Source organism: Columba livia, chromosome 2 (assembly GCF_036013475.1).
Source record: "Columba livia isolate bColLiv1 breed racing homer chromosome 2, bColLiv1.pat.W.v2, whole genome shotgun sequence".
Lineage (NCBI taxonomy): Eukaryota > Metazoa > Chordata > Aves > Columbiformes > Columbidae > Columba > Columba livia.
In genome coordinates this window covers 107,090,731-107,107,437 of record NC_088603.1, presented here as the reverse complement: position 1 = coordinate 107,107,437, position 16,707 = coordinate 107,090,731, and the positions used below count along the sequence as shown (strand labels likewise).

At 39.3% G+C, this 16,707-nt stretch overlaps 1 protein-coding gene across 4 annotated transcripts in view; it reads right to left on the bottom strand.

Moving 5' to 3' along the window:
* Positions 1-16,707, bottom strand: part of SPIRE1 (spire type actin nucleation factor 1) — a 132,776-nt gene that overhangs the window by 46,315 nt on the left and 69,754 nt on the right. For all 4 annotated transcript variants that reach the window (XM_065053084.1, XM_065053086.1, XM_065053085.1 and 1 more), the window contains exon 4: positions 4,574-4,699. In XM_065053084.1, coding sequence (XP_064909156.1) covers positions 4,574-4,699 — 126 coding nt within the window. The remainder of the gene's footprint in view (positions 1-4,573; positions 4,700-16,707) is intronic.

Genomic DNA, 16,707 nt, shown 5'->3' with positions numbered 1-16,707 from the left:
CGGTGCTGAGCAGAGGGGAAGGATTACGTCCCTTGACCTGCAAGCAATATTTCACATTTTTTGGTGACAAGGGCACACTGTGGGCTCACCCAGGCATGAAGCACACATGGAACACAAACTCCAGAAGACAAGACTGGGCAGCATGAGGGAGCTGCAGGAGGCCCAGGGCAGATGTCCCCTCAATAAAGCAGGTTCACTATGTGGACAGCAGGGCAGGTGGATCTGGTCTGATCCAGAGCAGAAATTTCTGCTCTCCTGTGCTTGCACAGTCTCTCTCCCTGTCTTTCTCAGCCACACTTGTTGCAATTTCTGAGCAACGTGCATGACCTTTTCAGATACTCCACAGCAGAAGCATTTGCTTTATCTCATGGACATCACTTATTTGTGCCTACATTCCTGTCTATGGCTAGGTGCCAACAAAGATGATCTCAGTGACTTTTGGATGATCCTGAAAAAGATTAATCTTTTCTTTTACATGAGGTCCATTTTCAGCAGATATTCAAACTACCTTCCCCTTGGCCACCCATGCATGCATTTCCTCCACCTTGTTGACATTTTTCCCCACGCACAGTAAATAAAAAAAAGGGAGGGAGCCCCTTTTTTTGTGGAATTTTCCTACTGCAATTTTAAGAGCTCACTGCCTGAGACGAGAAACAAGTTGTACTCTATTTTTGCCATCAGTGCTAAATGCTTAAGCAGTAGGAAACAGAGTTAGGAGGTATTGGCCCATCAGAAGACCACTTCTGGATGGCAGCAGAGGGTACCCGAGGTGGATGTGCAGCAAAGGCAACTTTCAGAGTCTGAGCAGCGTACAGATGCTGCCAGCAAGCTGAAAAAACACTGCAGTAAACTTGCTAGAAAAACTTCAGCTTGCAAAAAGATGCAAAGTTAGATCAGATTTGTTAACGTAATTTCAAGCCTATCTTTGGAGTTGCTGCTGGCATTCCACAGAAATGGGCATTTTTACTACTGTTACTCTGTTTATTTTTTTTCTTATTGCAATAGTAGTATCACACCTTTCTCAACTCTGGCTTGAGTCCTGCCCTGTGCATCCACTACATTAAACATTTAATTCTCTTTAAGAATAGAAGTACCGTCTTCCTGTCTGCAAGTCAGCTTTACTGCTGACCTTTCATACACAGGCAGACTGGAAATAAAAACCACATAGCATCAAGTATGTGACAAAGTGCCTTAAATGTTTTATTTGGCATCCATTGAGATGACCTGAACAGCTCACTCATTGCTTCATCATTTCTGATTAATGCACTCACCCAAATGCATGCCAATAAAACCCTTTCTGAAACTGCATTCCATTTGTTATATGACAGGGATGTTCACATGATAGACTGGAGAGCACATGACTACTCAGTATATATATCAGCAACAAAACATGTTACAACTCTATATGCCTGTCCTTCCTGCCTTGTGATCTGTCCCTCATGAAACCCTGCAACTCTCAGAATCCTGACAAGTTTTTACAGTGCCAAATTGAAACCAGCATGACAGCAGTATTTTTTCTGCCTCTTTCACAGTTTATTTACCATATAAACCTGTCCTGGGCTGTAGTAAAAGACATGTCAGATTGGGTCCAAATGCAAGTGCATTTCTGCAGATAAAAATTCTCCCTCTTCCACCACAATGAAGTGGGCTGTTTAAGCACTCACTGAGTTAAAACTATGATCTTCATATACCTGGAAACAGATACCCAGATGCCATCCAGTGGCCCTAGAAGGAATCCATGGGATTTCACAACAATTTTATTCATAGGTAAGCTATTTTAAGTAATTTTAGAGGATTTTTTTCTCCCTTTTAGTGTTTTCAGTTTCATTTTGATCTCCAATCCTCAACTGTGTCTAGGTCTGAGGGATTTTAAAGGAAGACCTCCAGATAAAGCCGTCAGGTTTTGAAATAAACTAACAGTTTAAAATTCCTGGCATCTTTAGTGTGACAAACACAATATCACACAGCATAAGGTTTGTTAAAATTGGAGCTGATGTATATAACTTTTTTTTTCCCAGTTAACTGCCAATACAAACACCACAAGGTAATGACAACAAAATATCCTTACTGAAGTATTAAGTGTTTATCTCCTTTATACCCAATACTCATCTGAGAACAACAAATGGAAAAGGATTTTATTGACTTAAATGTATTTAACTGTATTCCTCATGAATTAAGATCCTTCTATGTATTTGCAAGAGAGAAAAGCACATAAACAACACCACAGCTTTTACTGGCACAAACCTAGTGTGATCATATGATTCCTGCTTGCCTAAAGTATAAACTACAGAGGTCATTTTAAAATGGCCTAGCAAGATTTAAAGCATTCTACCTCATATTTTCTTCACACGGATCTTTTTCTTTGTATGCTACCTTATTTTCAAAATTAAATACATTCTAAATCTATAGTCAAATGAAAGCTATAAGCAAGGATCAAGCACATCATAAAACCAAAGTATTCAGATTCCAAAAGCTGCTTGTAAGACAGTTTTCTTGGTCACTTCTTGCATGCCTACAGGTGGACTGAGCCAGTGTAAAATGAAATCAGAATATCAAAATTCTGGCCTTGGTTAGGTGCAGCAATAAAAGTCTTGCTCATTTTAGTAGGGCCAAAATTCCATCTAGAAGGATTACTTCCTTTGACCTAAATGTGCTTTGAATCAATGCCTAACAACCTTTGAGAGGCAAATGGTTTCTTTCATTTGGGATTAACTCATAGTATGCTCTATGGTGCGATCAGACACTGTTGGTTTTTCATATCCAATTACAAGGTGACTAAATAATTTGCAAATTCAAAACACCCCTTTATTTTAAAAATAAATTTTAAAACATCATTGTTAAGTTAACTTAAAGCAGTTATAAAAGACAATATTTTGTTTTGACATTGACAACAGACATGTCATAATAGTGCTTACTGTGGCCAAAATGTTCAAGAACTACTGGAAACATAATTCCTATCTGAGCAGAAAGAAAAACTCCAAAGGGTCTTATCTTTGAGCCTCAACATGGCCTTTGCAATAGTTATTAGTTGAGGCATTTCTAGCACAGGTCTCTCAATAAGTATGTCTGGTGGTCAGAACATTAAGGAGCAGTCAAAAACCAAGATGTGAAACTAACGATGTCACGGTTCAGGAGATAGATTTAGCACAGAGACACTCTACACGGTCTGCTCGCTGTACCAGGCATGTTGGATGCAGATGAACTGCAACACAGGCATTTTGGAAAACAGGTGGCTCTTTAGTTGCACTGACACTTATCAAAATTATCCTTGTGTGATGCTGCTTCAGTTAAAGGAGGAAAAATGGAGATGAAACTTGACCCTGTGCAACAGAAAAACATCTCTGAAGGATTCTCCCCCTTGGACAGATGCATCTCCACCAGGAAGAAAAGACAGCACCAGTCCTCTATGCCTCTGCCTGGTTTGCGTCTTCCCCCAGCAGCATGAAGATAAAAGCTCTCTTCTGCTGCTTTGAGGCTCATCTGACCCTTTGATGAGCTGATTCAGCTCATTAATCTGACAAGGAATGACTTCTTGTTTTGGGGGGTGGGTATTGGCTGTGTTTGTTTCCAAAAACCAGACAAAGGAAAATAGTGGGAGTATGTATGCGTGGGTGGAATAGCTCTGTCTCTTGCAGCAGAAAAGTTTTGAGATCAGGCTGTAAAATCCCATCCTGCTTTTCAAAGGTACTGACTTACAAAGAAAAGAAAATCCTTCAGGGATTTATTAAAAAGAAAAATTATGAGTGTCGTTACGTGAAAAGATAAAGAAAGGTAAAGAAACCAGCTTTAAGAAGCATCTTTCCCTTCCCTGCCCTTCCCCTCACCCACTAGTTTTCCAATGTAGCCAACACCTCCACTGTGTTAATAAAATTGTTTATGGAGCCATTCTGCAGGCCAGATCACTGAAGCTATCTTAGCTAAAAATCATCTGCCCACCCTAAAAGTTATCCTTCAGCCAGACCATTTAATTGCAGTGGTTCATAGGATGGCCCTTCAGTCAACAGTAACATCCAAGCGGGCAGTGAACACCAGCATCATGCCCTACAGGAGGAAATATTTCTTTTTTAAGTTGGCTCTGTGGTGAAGCCTATGCAAGAGACAAACAAGGCAATCACATCATAGATAAGGAAAGCTGCTGACTGGGGACAAAATATCAGCAAGAAGAATCTCGGATAATTCTCAGCCAAAGACATGGCATGAGAAGGAGGTGAGGAACAACAGGTAAAGGTCTGACACTTCACAACATCCCTGAAACACCAGAGAAGTTTTTAGACCTTGCACATATGCATGCAGGAATGGATGCACATATGCAATGTGTAACCCCCCCAAGAAAATATTTCTTTTACTCCCAAACAGGTTAGTCACAATTAATAACTGTTTCTACAAGACACCTGTAAATGGTTACAAGCCAAAAGAAAAAAAAATCTCAGCTGTAGAACTGCTCTCTCTGAACACTACAGATCATTTCCTCAAGTATCTGACGTTCACTAGTGGCTGAGTACAAAAGTGATTTCGTAAGCCTGGTTCACACAGTAATGAGCTCAAAAGTAGAAAACCTTCTCAGACTGCTTACCTCTTTTGCACTTTTAATTTTGGCCAAGAAAGTGTAGAGTTCCATTGTTTCTGTAAACAGAGCCCGACATACTGCTTGATAGTGGTTTGGTGCCTCTGATCGGGTTGGCAGGTGGGCAGCACACAGCTAGAGAGAAAAACAAAGAGTAATATCAAAACAATGCCCCACTGCTTTCATTAATGCTACAGAGCATGAGCTAACATGAAAGCAAATGCAATGGAATATTTAGGGCACAAAAATCCATGAGACATTCAAGTTCAGGCAGAAATGGGGGTGCATCTTCTAAACCTTCTGCTACCATTTATTTTACGAGATGAGTTCTATAAGGACGGTACGGGGACTGGTTGACCGCATCCTGAAAATCTTTGAAAACCAAGACACTGCCTTTTCACTTAAAAATAAATAAATACATAAATAAAATAAACAAATAAATAAACAAAAGAGACAACATAATTGTGAAGAAGATTAAAAGCAATCTTACAGTATCAAATTTTGGGAAAATTTACTTAATTCAAACCAGCTTTAACACGGTAAGTGTTGTTTAGCTTCCTATGAATGTGGAAGAGAACAGTGTCCCTATCAATTTATGAGAGGATAGAAGGTGAAGCAAGGAAAAAAGTAAAACATAATCATCAAGCTGAAACTCTGATTTAATTTATTTAAAGTGATACAAAGCCTTCAAAAACTAGCAAGAACCATGGAAGCACAGGCTTGTTGCTTCATCTCAGACATTCATTAAGATTTCCAGATACAAGCCCACCTTATGTAAAGAAACACTGATAAATGCTTTCAGATATGCTAAACCTGCAAAAACTCTGAAAGCCTACACAAATCACTACTAATAATTCACAACTACTGTTAAGCAGTTAAGTCAGTCCAGCATTGCTTTTAGAGTGAAACGTGCAGCTCCCATTTGCAACAAGACGAGTTTCACTGAGACCAGCCTTTTTATTTAAAACAGAGAACCTGAATGGTATGAGCACCATCAAGCTTCATGAACATCCAGCTTCTACTACTGTAGAATTGCTCAGCACTGATACTAATAGTTGCAATAATTTTTTCCCCTAAGGCAAATCCATCACCTGTAAGTATTAGTCATGGAAATCTCGGCTGGAAACTGACAGAACAAAATAACATCTATAATTTGTTCCCTAAACAGTTTTAAATAAAAAACCCAAAGGCAAAACTAGAGCACCCATATAATATATCACATTGGTGCATATATTAAAATAAAACAAAATCTTAACCAAGGCCTTAAAATTTATCTTGTTGCTGTGGTTTTATAGTAGCTATTTATTAAATATATAGCTGTACTTTTATATATATTATTATATTATTTTATATATCTATATATATATCTATATATATATATCTATATATGTATCTGTACTATAGCTATAGAGCTAAAACTAAGAACAAACCAAAACCTGAGGTGCTAGGTGGCTGCACTCAGACCTCCAGACCCGAAGCTTGAGACAAAAGCCTCTTTAGAAGAAGAGCCCTTAATGAGCCTAGTGGCACATTTGTCTAAATCTCTCCTGTTGTTACAGTGAACACGGCGGTAACAAGGGGCACAACGCGTGTAAAGCTCAGGCTGCTTTTCCAGATTGCTTTCCATTTGATTTAAATCCATACTGCCACTAAAAGGTGCGGTCCTGTGGCCTCCAGCTGCGCGTGTCCACAGATGCCCTGATGCTGGCACTGGAGTTCATGCCCTCGCTCAGACAGAGTTACTCACCCGGGCAAAAATTAACACCACAGAGGACGCGGGGCAGGAGACAATAATTCCTCACGGCACGGACACAGGCGTAGTAGTGCAGGCAAACAGGAGTTAGGGGAATGCGCTGCCAGAGCAGGGAGAGAAGGGGAAAGGGAGGAAGGGCAGAAACATCTCTTTGGGTTTAGACTGGCTCCGTCTCACTGACATGTTACCTTCTAAGGCCACAGTCCCCTCGTTATCTTTTATTTTTTCCAATTAGTACAACAATACAGACTTCAGAGGTAGGTCAGATTTAGGCAACTTCTTGCATAAATTTTCATAGGCACAATTTGGACTTCTGCAATATCCTATTCTGATTACTATATCCACACATATATATATATATATACACACACATCTCCTTTTAGTCATAAAAAGACTATAAGGTAAGAGTATATGTCTGTGTGGAAATATGCCTTCCTTCCTTCCTTCCAAATCATATCACCTCCTTTGCAGGTAAAGGGAGGAAATCTATAACAGATGGTCCTCTAGTGTGTGCTACAGTGACGATGCATACCACAAAGATAGAAGCTACTAAATATTTCCTTTGACATAATGAAAAAGTCAGAACATTTAAAAGAGCAGATTTTGAGTATGGTTAGTTTGTGTTCCTTTCTCTCAGTAACTAACCATGTGCTTACCTGCCTTACTATATTTTCAGTAAGGTATTTCTGGTTATTAATTATAGAACAGATTAAAAGGGTTTCATTCTAAAATAAACCACTTACAGGAATAACAATAACTATCAGAATAACAACAACAGCAATTTCAAAAAGGTCATAAAATGGTATGAGTCTTCACAGCTTAGAATAAAGTTTTATTATTATACAGATTGCACACAGGTTTTTAAGAATGTTTTTTTTCTTTATTTAGAAGCATGTTAATTAGAAGCAATTTGCATTAAATATTGAGAAATTAATGAAATGCAGCGGTGGCAAGTGCAAGCAGGGGATGGATATAATCTTGATTCTATTAATGAACAAGAAGTAAAGCAAAAAACAAAAAATTAAATGCCTGCTGCTAAACTTAGTTACAAAAACAACCACATAAAAAGTTAACCATTTGGTTTGTAAATGTTAGACTGCAGATATTAAAAGAGGGGCACCAGCTCCTACTAACTTTCATGTTCTGAAAAATCAATCTCTGAGTGATATTATATTATGTGAAGATGCATTACATACAAAAAACTCTTGTGGTAACATTAAGTCAAGTGACTTAGCATAAATTTTTGAATTGGTGAAGGTAAGCCTGAAGAAAAAGGAAAATGCACACAGGACAGACTTTTTTCCCCTTCATTGGAATATATTGTACTTGCACGTTAGTCAGAGCATGTTGTTGACAAACTATAACTTCTACATTAAAAAATACTGCAAAATCTATGCAGGCAAGGCAAATCAAGTACAAAATGTCACTTGTAGACCAAGTTCAGGATATTTATCCACTTAAAAAAAAAAAAATTAAAAATCACATATTTGATTTTTTGATAGTAGTGCTTGAAAAGCTATGTTACTGTATCACAAAAATCACAGCCAGAATGTCTGAATAATTGAGATATGAAATGATAGCCTCCTAATGAAACCCCTGCTCTTGCCATGTCGTAGTGGTCGAGGTGCAAGAAGGATTAAGATCAGGTCTCCAGTCTTTTCCAGCCATTTGGTGTTCATCGAGGAAAGGAAGCTCCTGTACACTGCTTATTCTGATGCTTTCCTTTTCATCCCTCATGGTACAACTTAAAACTATCCTAAGGAGAATGAATGCAAAGAGTGTCCAGAGCTTAACACGAGGGATGTTTGTTCTGTTTCCAAGCAGTCTCCAAAAGTACGTTTGAAAACAAATGACATGGTCTTTGCAAACTGGGAAAATATCAAAAATATTTTTAACAACTGAAACATCACCTAGCTTGGTCTGTAAGTGTTTCCATTTGCAATCATTGTGAAGAGCTGGGATTTTAAAAAAATGTTATTTTTCCTAACTGAGCCTATCCAAAATCCTGCTTGACCTAAAGCATTCAATCTTTGCTGAGATCACTAAGAAGATTAGAGACTGTTTCCATCCATATTCAGGGTTCACAGAAAAAAAAAAAGGGCATTATGTAAATACCATAGCCTTGCCAGCTCCTCCATCCAAATTCATCCTCAATTGACCAGGAAACAGAGTGCACTAAGCCAAAGCAGTGTTAACAGAAATCACAATTTAACCATCCAAGGAGATCAAACAGCATTTCTTGCATCTGTTTGAATATATTGCATCAAGGGCTCCATAAAATTACAAAAAAATACAGCTGATTCACCCACTAAAACTCAGGTAGGCTTTGCTAAACCTTTTTGGCTAGTTATATACTAGAAGCTTCACCCAAACACCTGGCCTGCTGGAATTAAGATTTCAAAAGACAAAAACAGTTTCCACTTGCAGTCATGTTGGGCAGAGGGCCTGTATGAAAGCACCACAAAGAAGAGAAAGCAAAGACAAGCTATTGATATTATGCAAAACATACTACCAGCCTGCAAATGCCAGGCTTGTTAAGTGCTTTGAAAGCCTTGAAGTATTAACACAGACTTAAAAGACGTGCTTTTTCTTAAGCAACAAGAAGAAATCACTTCAACCAGCAGATGGCTGAACATGCAACCGTACAAGGTACCTGCCTCATCCTTTTCAGTATGGTACTGCATAATAAAACTCAGTTTGAGATGCCATCCCAAGTTCAGGTTATTTTCTGAAAGGTTTTATCTCCATGCAGATAAACTAGACTTTTTTTTTTTTTTTTTCAATATATGTCCTTTTATTCCTATAAATATGAACTTCAAGGAGCCATGTGCCTTACCAGAAAAATCTTACCAAGGCAATACTTGTGTATTTGTAAAACCCAACTGAGCATTTTGCTTCACTTTATTATCCAGAATAACGTTAAGGGATGGACCATTCAAAGGAATAAGAAGTGTTTTGACATGAGTTTGTAAGATGTTTCTCCCTGCTAGGACCACCCCTGTGCACAGTACACCAGACTTAGGCCCAGTGCAAGTTTTGAGGTGGTTTCCATAGCACCTGGAGCCATCTCGGCAGCTCCTGACCAGTTCACAGCTGCTCTTTCCAACTTCCTGGGCAGAGGTTTGTCCCCACCTCCACCATTTGGAACCGCAGTAAGCCAAGGGACCGGCTAATCCCTCTGATAAAGGACCTGATGGGAATACTAGCAAGGTAAGGCTGTGATGAGACAAAAGGGATGGGAGCAGAGTTAGCTACTAATACACAAAATAAATTCACAGGAAGTTACTCTACCCAGACTAACTGCAGAAGCTTTGCAACTTTTTAAATTGATATTTTAAATGATCCTTTTCAAGAGCTCTGGAATGTCCATTTGCTTGATATGTGAGCTCCTAATTAATTTTACGCACCTCAAGGAAAAGGTCGGTTTTGCAGAAACAGAGGCAAATTGCTAGTTTGCTGGTGTCAGGCACATCTACCTTGTTATTGAAGTGTTCTCCAGCAATCTGGTAAGGCTTTGCCCTCACACTGGTGTTTGTAGTTTTGATCATGTTTTTTACCGCTTTGAGGTGGACAAGAGAAGAACTACATAGTTCTCCACTTAAACAAGTTCAGAATTTGATGTTTTAAGTGATCCTCCCCATAAAATGACTTGACAAATACAATCTTTCTTTATCAACTTTCCTTTCTAATTGCAACTAAGCTATTGCATTTAGCAATAACAGGTACGACTTGATTAAGTCATGGCCTTGGTTGGTTCCCTCTTTGAGGATTGTAAAATGAAGAAAAAAAGTGTAGCTGCCGAAATTAAAATCAAAACTGCAAATGGGAATTAGATGATGCAAGGACTAAAACCAGTGCTTTGCATAAGATCTTGATCCATAAAGAAGGGTCCAGTTGTCTGTATCATGCAATCTTCATTAACTACCCTCTGATTTGCAAACTCGGAGGATTAAAGGCCTTGAGCAAATTATTTACATATATGCTAAAATGTCAAACAGGAATGGACTAACAAATGTTTGCAAATGCTCTCCTGAATCAAAACTTAAGTCAGCGTGGATGTTAAAAGACTCATGTGGGTCGACTGGGAAATGCTGCAGTGCTCTTTCATGTGCTGTGGTTGTTTTTAGAAACACAAAGCAAAACCCAAGCAATTCAACCATGCTCAGGATGAAACTGGTGCACAGTAAAGGTTTCTCCTCCACTATTCTCTTCTAAACAGAGTATCTGTCCTGACACTCTTTCCTCCAGGTACTGATTGCCTTGAGGTGCTGAGCACTGCGATTCATTTTCTTTCTTAAAATCTGACATTTCACAGCCACTTGAAGAGTCTTAACTACTTTTCCATGCTCTTAGACTGAATTTAAGTGGTGATGAGACTCTTGATGAAAATTCAACAGACAGCAACTGCAAGACTAACAGCTCACTGAACTATCTCACTTACAAACTTGAACCTTTTCCAAGGACAAAAGCAATTAAAGGTGAAGACAATTTGTATTCTGTTATATTTATTTGATACTATCTTCAGGGAAACAAGTCTTATACATATTCAACACAATTACAAACGTGTTTGAAAGCATTTAAAACTTACATGAGTTTTAAGAAATGGAAAGCAAACTACAGTATAAATTACTGACTACATTTCAATTTTTAAGCCAAATCCTGTATTTTTAATGCTCAGTGAATCCTATTCTTACTCTTTTTTAGCTGTCTCAGTACAGAATGAAAACCTTGACTATCGAAATAGGCTTCCAGTTCAGGTAAACCTATGTTTTTGTGAGACGATGATACTTCCACTGGACTTTTTGACATTAATTTTTCAATGACTGACTAATTTTATGTGCTCATGCAGACTTCTTGACAAAGCTGCATGCGTGTAAATTCTCATTTCTTTTTGAGAGCTATTGAGCTATTTTGACCTCTCAAATATACCCCCTGCACACAGCTGTTTCTGGAATATGTGTTAGGTGTATTGTTACACTGTCTTTACACAGTGGACTAACAACATCCTGCTTCTCAAAGAGGCTTGTTTCAAAAGAGCCAATTAAGTGAAAACCAATTCTGCATTCTCTCTCAGTTTCAGAGAAACTGTGCTCTATTGTTTCTTAGCAGAATAATGGAGGAATTTATAATATAAATACACAGTAACCTGAATTTGCTAGCTCTCGTTCTATGACTAGTCAGTGGAACATCAATGGGATTATTCACGAGCAACGTCAAAATCCTACAATGTATATTTTTCCCATTCTTTTACACGAAATGTCAACCCCTGCAACGTTTACCGAAACCACTAGTTAGCCTGTCAACAGCAGCCGTTTTGTAAAGCTTTCTGCTTCACAGCAAGGCAGCAGCTCTCTGTACGTTCTCTGTACATTGGGCAGCTCCTATCTGCGCAGCTCACGCAGCTGCGTTTTGCGCAGGAGCAGCAGCGTGAAGGACGGGATGGAGGCATCCAAGTAAGAAAACCAGCTTCAGAAGCCGTGTAGAGGCGTAGATGGGGAAACATGATAAAAATGGATAATTAAAGGAAAAGGGGAGTGGCTGCACATATTCGCAGGGCTACCTGTACAGTTGTTTAGCTAACAGCCTATTAAACCGGGGAACCACCCTTTGCACTATTAAATAGACTCAAACAACTGATAGCAAAGAGTAGCACCGCTGTAATGTCATTTTGTATGGTTGTCTGCCACGCTCCTCAGGCCCTCCTTAGGGCCAGAGAGTACCTTCTTGCTGGATGTACTGCTTCTGTTCAGCAGGAAAGAGAGGAGAGCTGGTTTTGTACCAGGATGCTTGGCACACGCAGCAGAGAATGAGAGCAGGATGGATACCCTGCTTTTTCCCCCCCCTCTCCAAGCCTCCATCCAAGCATACAAAGCAGCTATTACACTCAGGGTACTGCTTGAAAAACAAACAAAACAGAGCATCTCTGGAAAAACAGTGGAACATAGTGAAGTTTTCAAACAGAATAAAAGAGAAAACAATTTCCTCAGGAGGCAGCAGAAAATGGTAGGGAATGACTCTCAAATCAGAAACCAAATCTCACTGACACACATGGAAAAGGAGGGGACAATAACGCAGAAAAGAGGTTGTTTCTTTATCAGTTTTCCAAAAATGCCCATCAATCTCCTTACTAAACAATTCAGATGCTTGCATACTTACTAAATGAGAGACAGTATATTAATGTGATGCAGTTTTATTCATCAGCCACTTAAAAGCCAATTAAAATGTATCAACTCAAATAAAAACATGCACTTTCCTTGGCAGCAATTTACAGTTCACATACAGAGCTTTAAAATGTACGTGTGGGAAGCTTTTCTGTTTTTATGTAAAGCGCTGAAACTTCTCTTGGTAGGCATAAAAATAACTTGCTTTCATGTTTTGTCCTGAAGCACGACCTTTTATTCCTATCCAAAAAAATTTAAAAAGAGATTTTTCAGGGGCATAACCAAATAAACTGCATTACTAAACACAACAAGCTTTTAAATTTCACTCCCAATGAATAAATCCGGCAACTTCTAAACAGTCTCATTTTGCTTTGATTCATTCCCAGTGTATGGAAAACTATTCTGTTCCTCCATGTATACTGTACTCCTTATTTGTAGTACATTTGTCAGGGAAATCAGGTCTTGAAACTCTGACTGCATGGAAAAGGCCTAAAGAAAATTTTTTCCCCTTCTTCTTCCAGGCAAGTATGCTTAACATTTTTTTCTTAAAATTTACAGGCATTGAATCTACATTGAAATTGTCTTATCGAGCATATCAGTTACATAAATGTTAATAATTAAAACATGCCACTCTAAGATAGGTATGAACGAAATTATCTAACCCACAATTTATTGATTAATTTATTAAAAATAAAACACTAAAATTTTTATTCAAATGTATATCCTTGCTTATTCAAGCAGAACAGATATCCAGCAAATCAGAATGTAAAAGGTGTTATTTTCTCTTCAGTTCCCCCTGTTTCTAGTGGTGGTGCCCTTTTTTGTCCTTCTCCTCTATGCACACCCCATTCCTGGAAATTGTCTCCAGTATGGTAATTACTAGAAATTGAATTATCTGGAGTCAATGGCTTTGACATACGCCCTGTATATAGGTGGGATTAACCACCTGTAGGGACTGCAGATGGTGTTTATACTGCCCCGACTCCTCAGAGACTTGCGGTAAAAACAGCTTTACTTCAGCTCCATGCATTTCTCGCCAACAGCAGCAACAGGAGTGAAACCACCACTCTACTCCACCAAGCATCAGGGCCACTTCATACATCCCAAACTGCACAGGGTCTGTCGTCAGTGCTGCGGGGACTCTGTGACAGCAGCTGCCTCGCAGTCCACACCGCATGTATTCTCTGACCCTTGCAACACTAAGGATTACCTATTCTATTGTGCTGATGGAGATCTGAAACTGATGCAAAGCCCACTGAGTTTGTCACGAATCTCTTCTGATAAAGAAAACTTCTTTCAACCGCATTAGATAATTCTTAGCATTCTTATCTAAGAAGGAGACTTGTAGAAACAAGCATGTTCTACAGTAAAAAGGAGATGCCCTTGACAAAGAATAGTGAAGGGAAAAAACAACAATAAAAAACCACACACCACAACCCAGCAAACAGCTGCCTCTTCATCAAAACCTTATTATTTGAAAGGAAAAAATAGAAAATGGAAGGAGGCAAATCACTTTCCTAGTTCTCCAGTCAACTGCTGCATGAGTGCTTTGTTTTCAAACACAGCTCTTAAAATAATTAAACCATTTAGTGCCAGGTACTCTAAGGAGCTGCACCATAGATAATTATTTACCTGTTCTCAGTTACATATCATGAAAGATATATCTCTGCAAGTCAGGCAGGAACTCCCAGCTCAGTTCCTCAACTTCAAAGCCACCTTTAAAACCCCTGGCACTTGCAGAGGCATCTACTACATGTCCATTGAAATAGATGCCTTTTCATGACATGTTTACCAATGCCTTCCAAAGCAGAAATATAAAAGGAAGGTAATTAATACTGTAGTGACCTCAGTCCATGGAGATTAAGGTAATCAAAGGGCTGATCACGGTGGAGCACTCTCCTGCATGTAGTCAAAGACCAATTGTTACTCTCGGGTAGCTCTGTTCTGTACTGACATTTTAATAATAAAGCCACTTCTGAGGGCCAAAACTCAGGGCAGTTATTTTTAAAAGAAACAAGACTCAAAAGCAAAGTACAGGTAACTAGAAATGCAAACATATAAATCTATCTCAAACATTGCTACCTTCAACAAAATGAAAGCCTGTTTAATTTCATACAGAAGAATTTGATAGCGATGGAGAAAGGGGCAAGTCTAAGGCACTGCCAAAATGCCTCAACTGGAGTTTGTTGACAGCTCTGAACTGAATTTAGGACACACCATCACATCTACAACAAGTCTGGTGTAAAACCGATGAGTGTTAAACCTTACAGCTCGTTCTGTCAGCCAAGAGAGCTGAAAACCTCGCTCTCTTGTCAAAAAGCCCCAAATGAAGTGTTTCTCAAGGACTTTTTGCCAGTATCCTTCAGCATACCCCAGGATCCCACAAGACAGATGACTTCGGATGGAAACTGGGGAGGTGAGGGGGCCCCAGTTCCCCCAAATTCGGTGTGACACCAGCAGGCAGCAGCCAAGAAATCACTCTGCTTGCAGCATCTTCATTAAAAGGCCTACATAGCTGCCAAATTAACCTCAAAGAGAGGTTATCTTTATCCGTCGGAGTGGTGAAGAAATTAATTGTTTTATTGTGGCAGGCCTCTGGGACAATGGAGGTTGGCGAGGGGGTGGCCTCATTATCTCCTCAGTTACCTCACCTCAGCAGTTCGCTGCTGGGCACCCAGGCAGCAATGATTCCCGCTGGGAGAGATTACAAACCTCTTGAGTTTCACCTTTACGGCAGAGAGTGTCCTGAATGTGACAAGAGACGCCTGTCCTGTTTGACCTGCCGGCCTGACCCTAGAGTCAGGCCGAGGGCAGATGGGTGCCATGCAACATCCCCCGGCCTGCTGGAGAGCACGTGCAAGGAGCGGGCATGTCCCCTTTCCCCTTCTCCTTCAGCCTCGTGACAGAAACTGGGCCCATGTAGGAAAGAAAACCCAACCCGTAGTGTTCAGAGGTACACTTTGTGCGACTATTTGGCAGTTTGTTTTGTTATATTTTGTTTTCTTAAGGTTTCCCGTAAGGACAGATTTCAGCACTCCTGCAGAAGGTGACCACCATGAGGCCAAGTGCCAGGCTCCTCACTGGAAAATCCCCTGCTCTGAATGCAGTTAAGCACCATTTCCAGAACAAGAAATTGCAATAAACACCCCTCCTTTTGCTCGCTAACACATTCAAATGCGAGAAGGACTGACATCACCCTTTTAAAATGAGCACAGTGGTTACTTTCAAAGTAAAGCAGACCATGTGTTGACCTCCAATTACACTGCCCAGAATGAAAAAGCTGAGCATCTCTTTAAGACACCAAATGACATCACTTTAATTAATGAAACCTGTCTATCAACATAATTCACTTAAACACTTGTCACGTTCAAAGCTGCTTTAAAATTACCTTAAAGGGATTTACACAAACTGTCCCCTGCTTTCTTGATCAAGCTAATGTCCAGGAATTCTTTCACTTTCTGTATAGGTTTATAAGACATCAAATTCAAACACAAGGACAAAAATAACTTACTGAATATTTTTATTTCCCAATGTGTGTGTTGCCTGGAAAACATATTTGCCTTTTTTTTTTTTAAACCTCTGAGCCATTAAAAATATTTCTACTGTGACACAATCCCTCTGTCCAGACTTGAAAAGACTTAATAAATCATGCTAATACTCTCCTGAACTTCATTTTTTTAATTTGTTTGTTAATATTACATGCTACCACAGAAGTCAGGTTTGTTGGGTTTTTTTTAGGTAAGCCTATAGCTCATGTTCTTCCCCGAACACCATCATGTTTTCAAATAGCACCTTATAATATTTCCATTTTGATAAGTGGACTGAGGACTGTGATATTTTACATCTACCTGTGCAGGTGTATGTGGCTATATAAAACACATATATGGGGACTTGTTACACACATTGTATGATATAGCAGACTGAATTGATTACAACAGATCAGTTCATAAAGAGATTTGGCTTTATAACAATTTGGTCATCTAAAGCAAGCATTCCTTTTAGTGCTCAGATGAAGAAACCTTGGCATTATGAAAAGGAAAACAAATAAAATTGCTCATTAGGACCTTCTTGTCCCAACTCCAAGCTTGCTTTGTCCTAAGAGAAAGCCATGCAAAAAAACCATAGAACTCTCTTTTGGCTTAAATCACCCAAAGTATCTTGTTCTTCCTTGCCATCATGAACTCAACAACAATCTAACAACCCGCTGTTTTTTCTAGTGTTTAAGATCA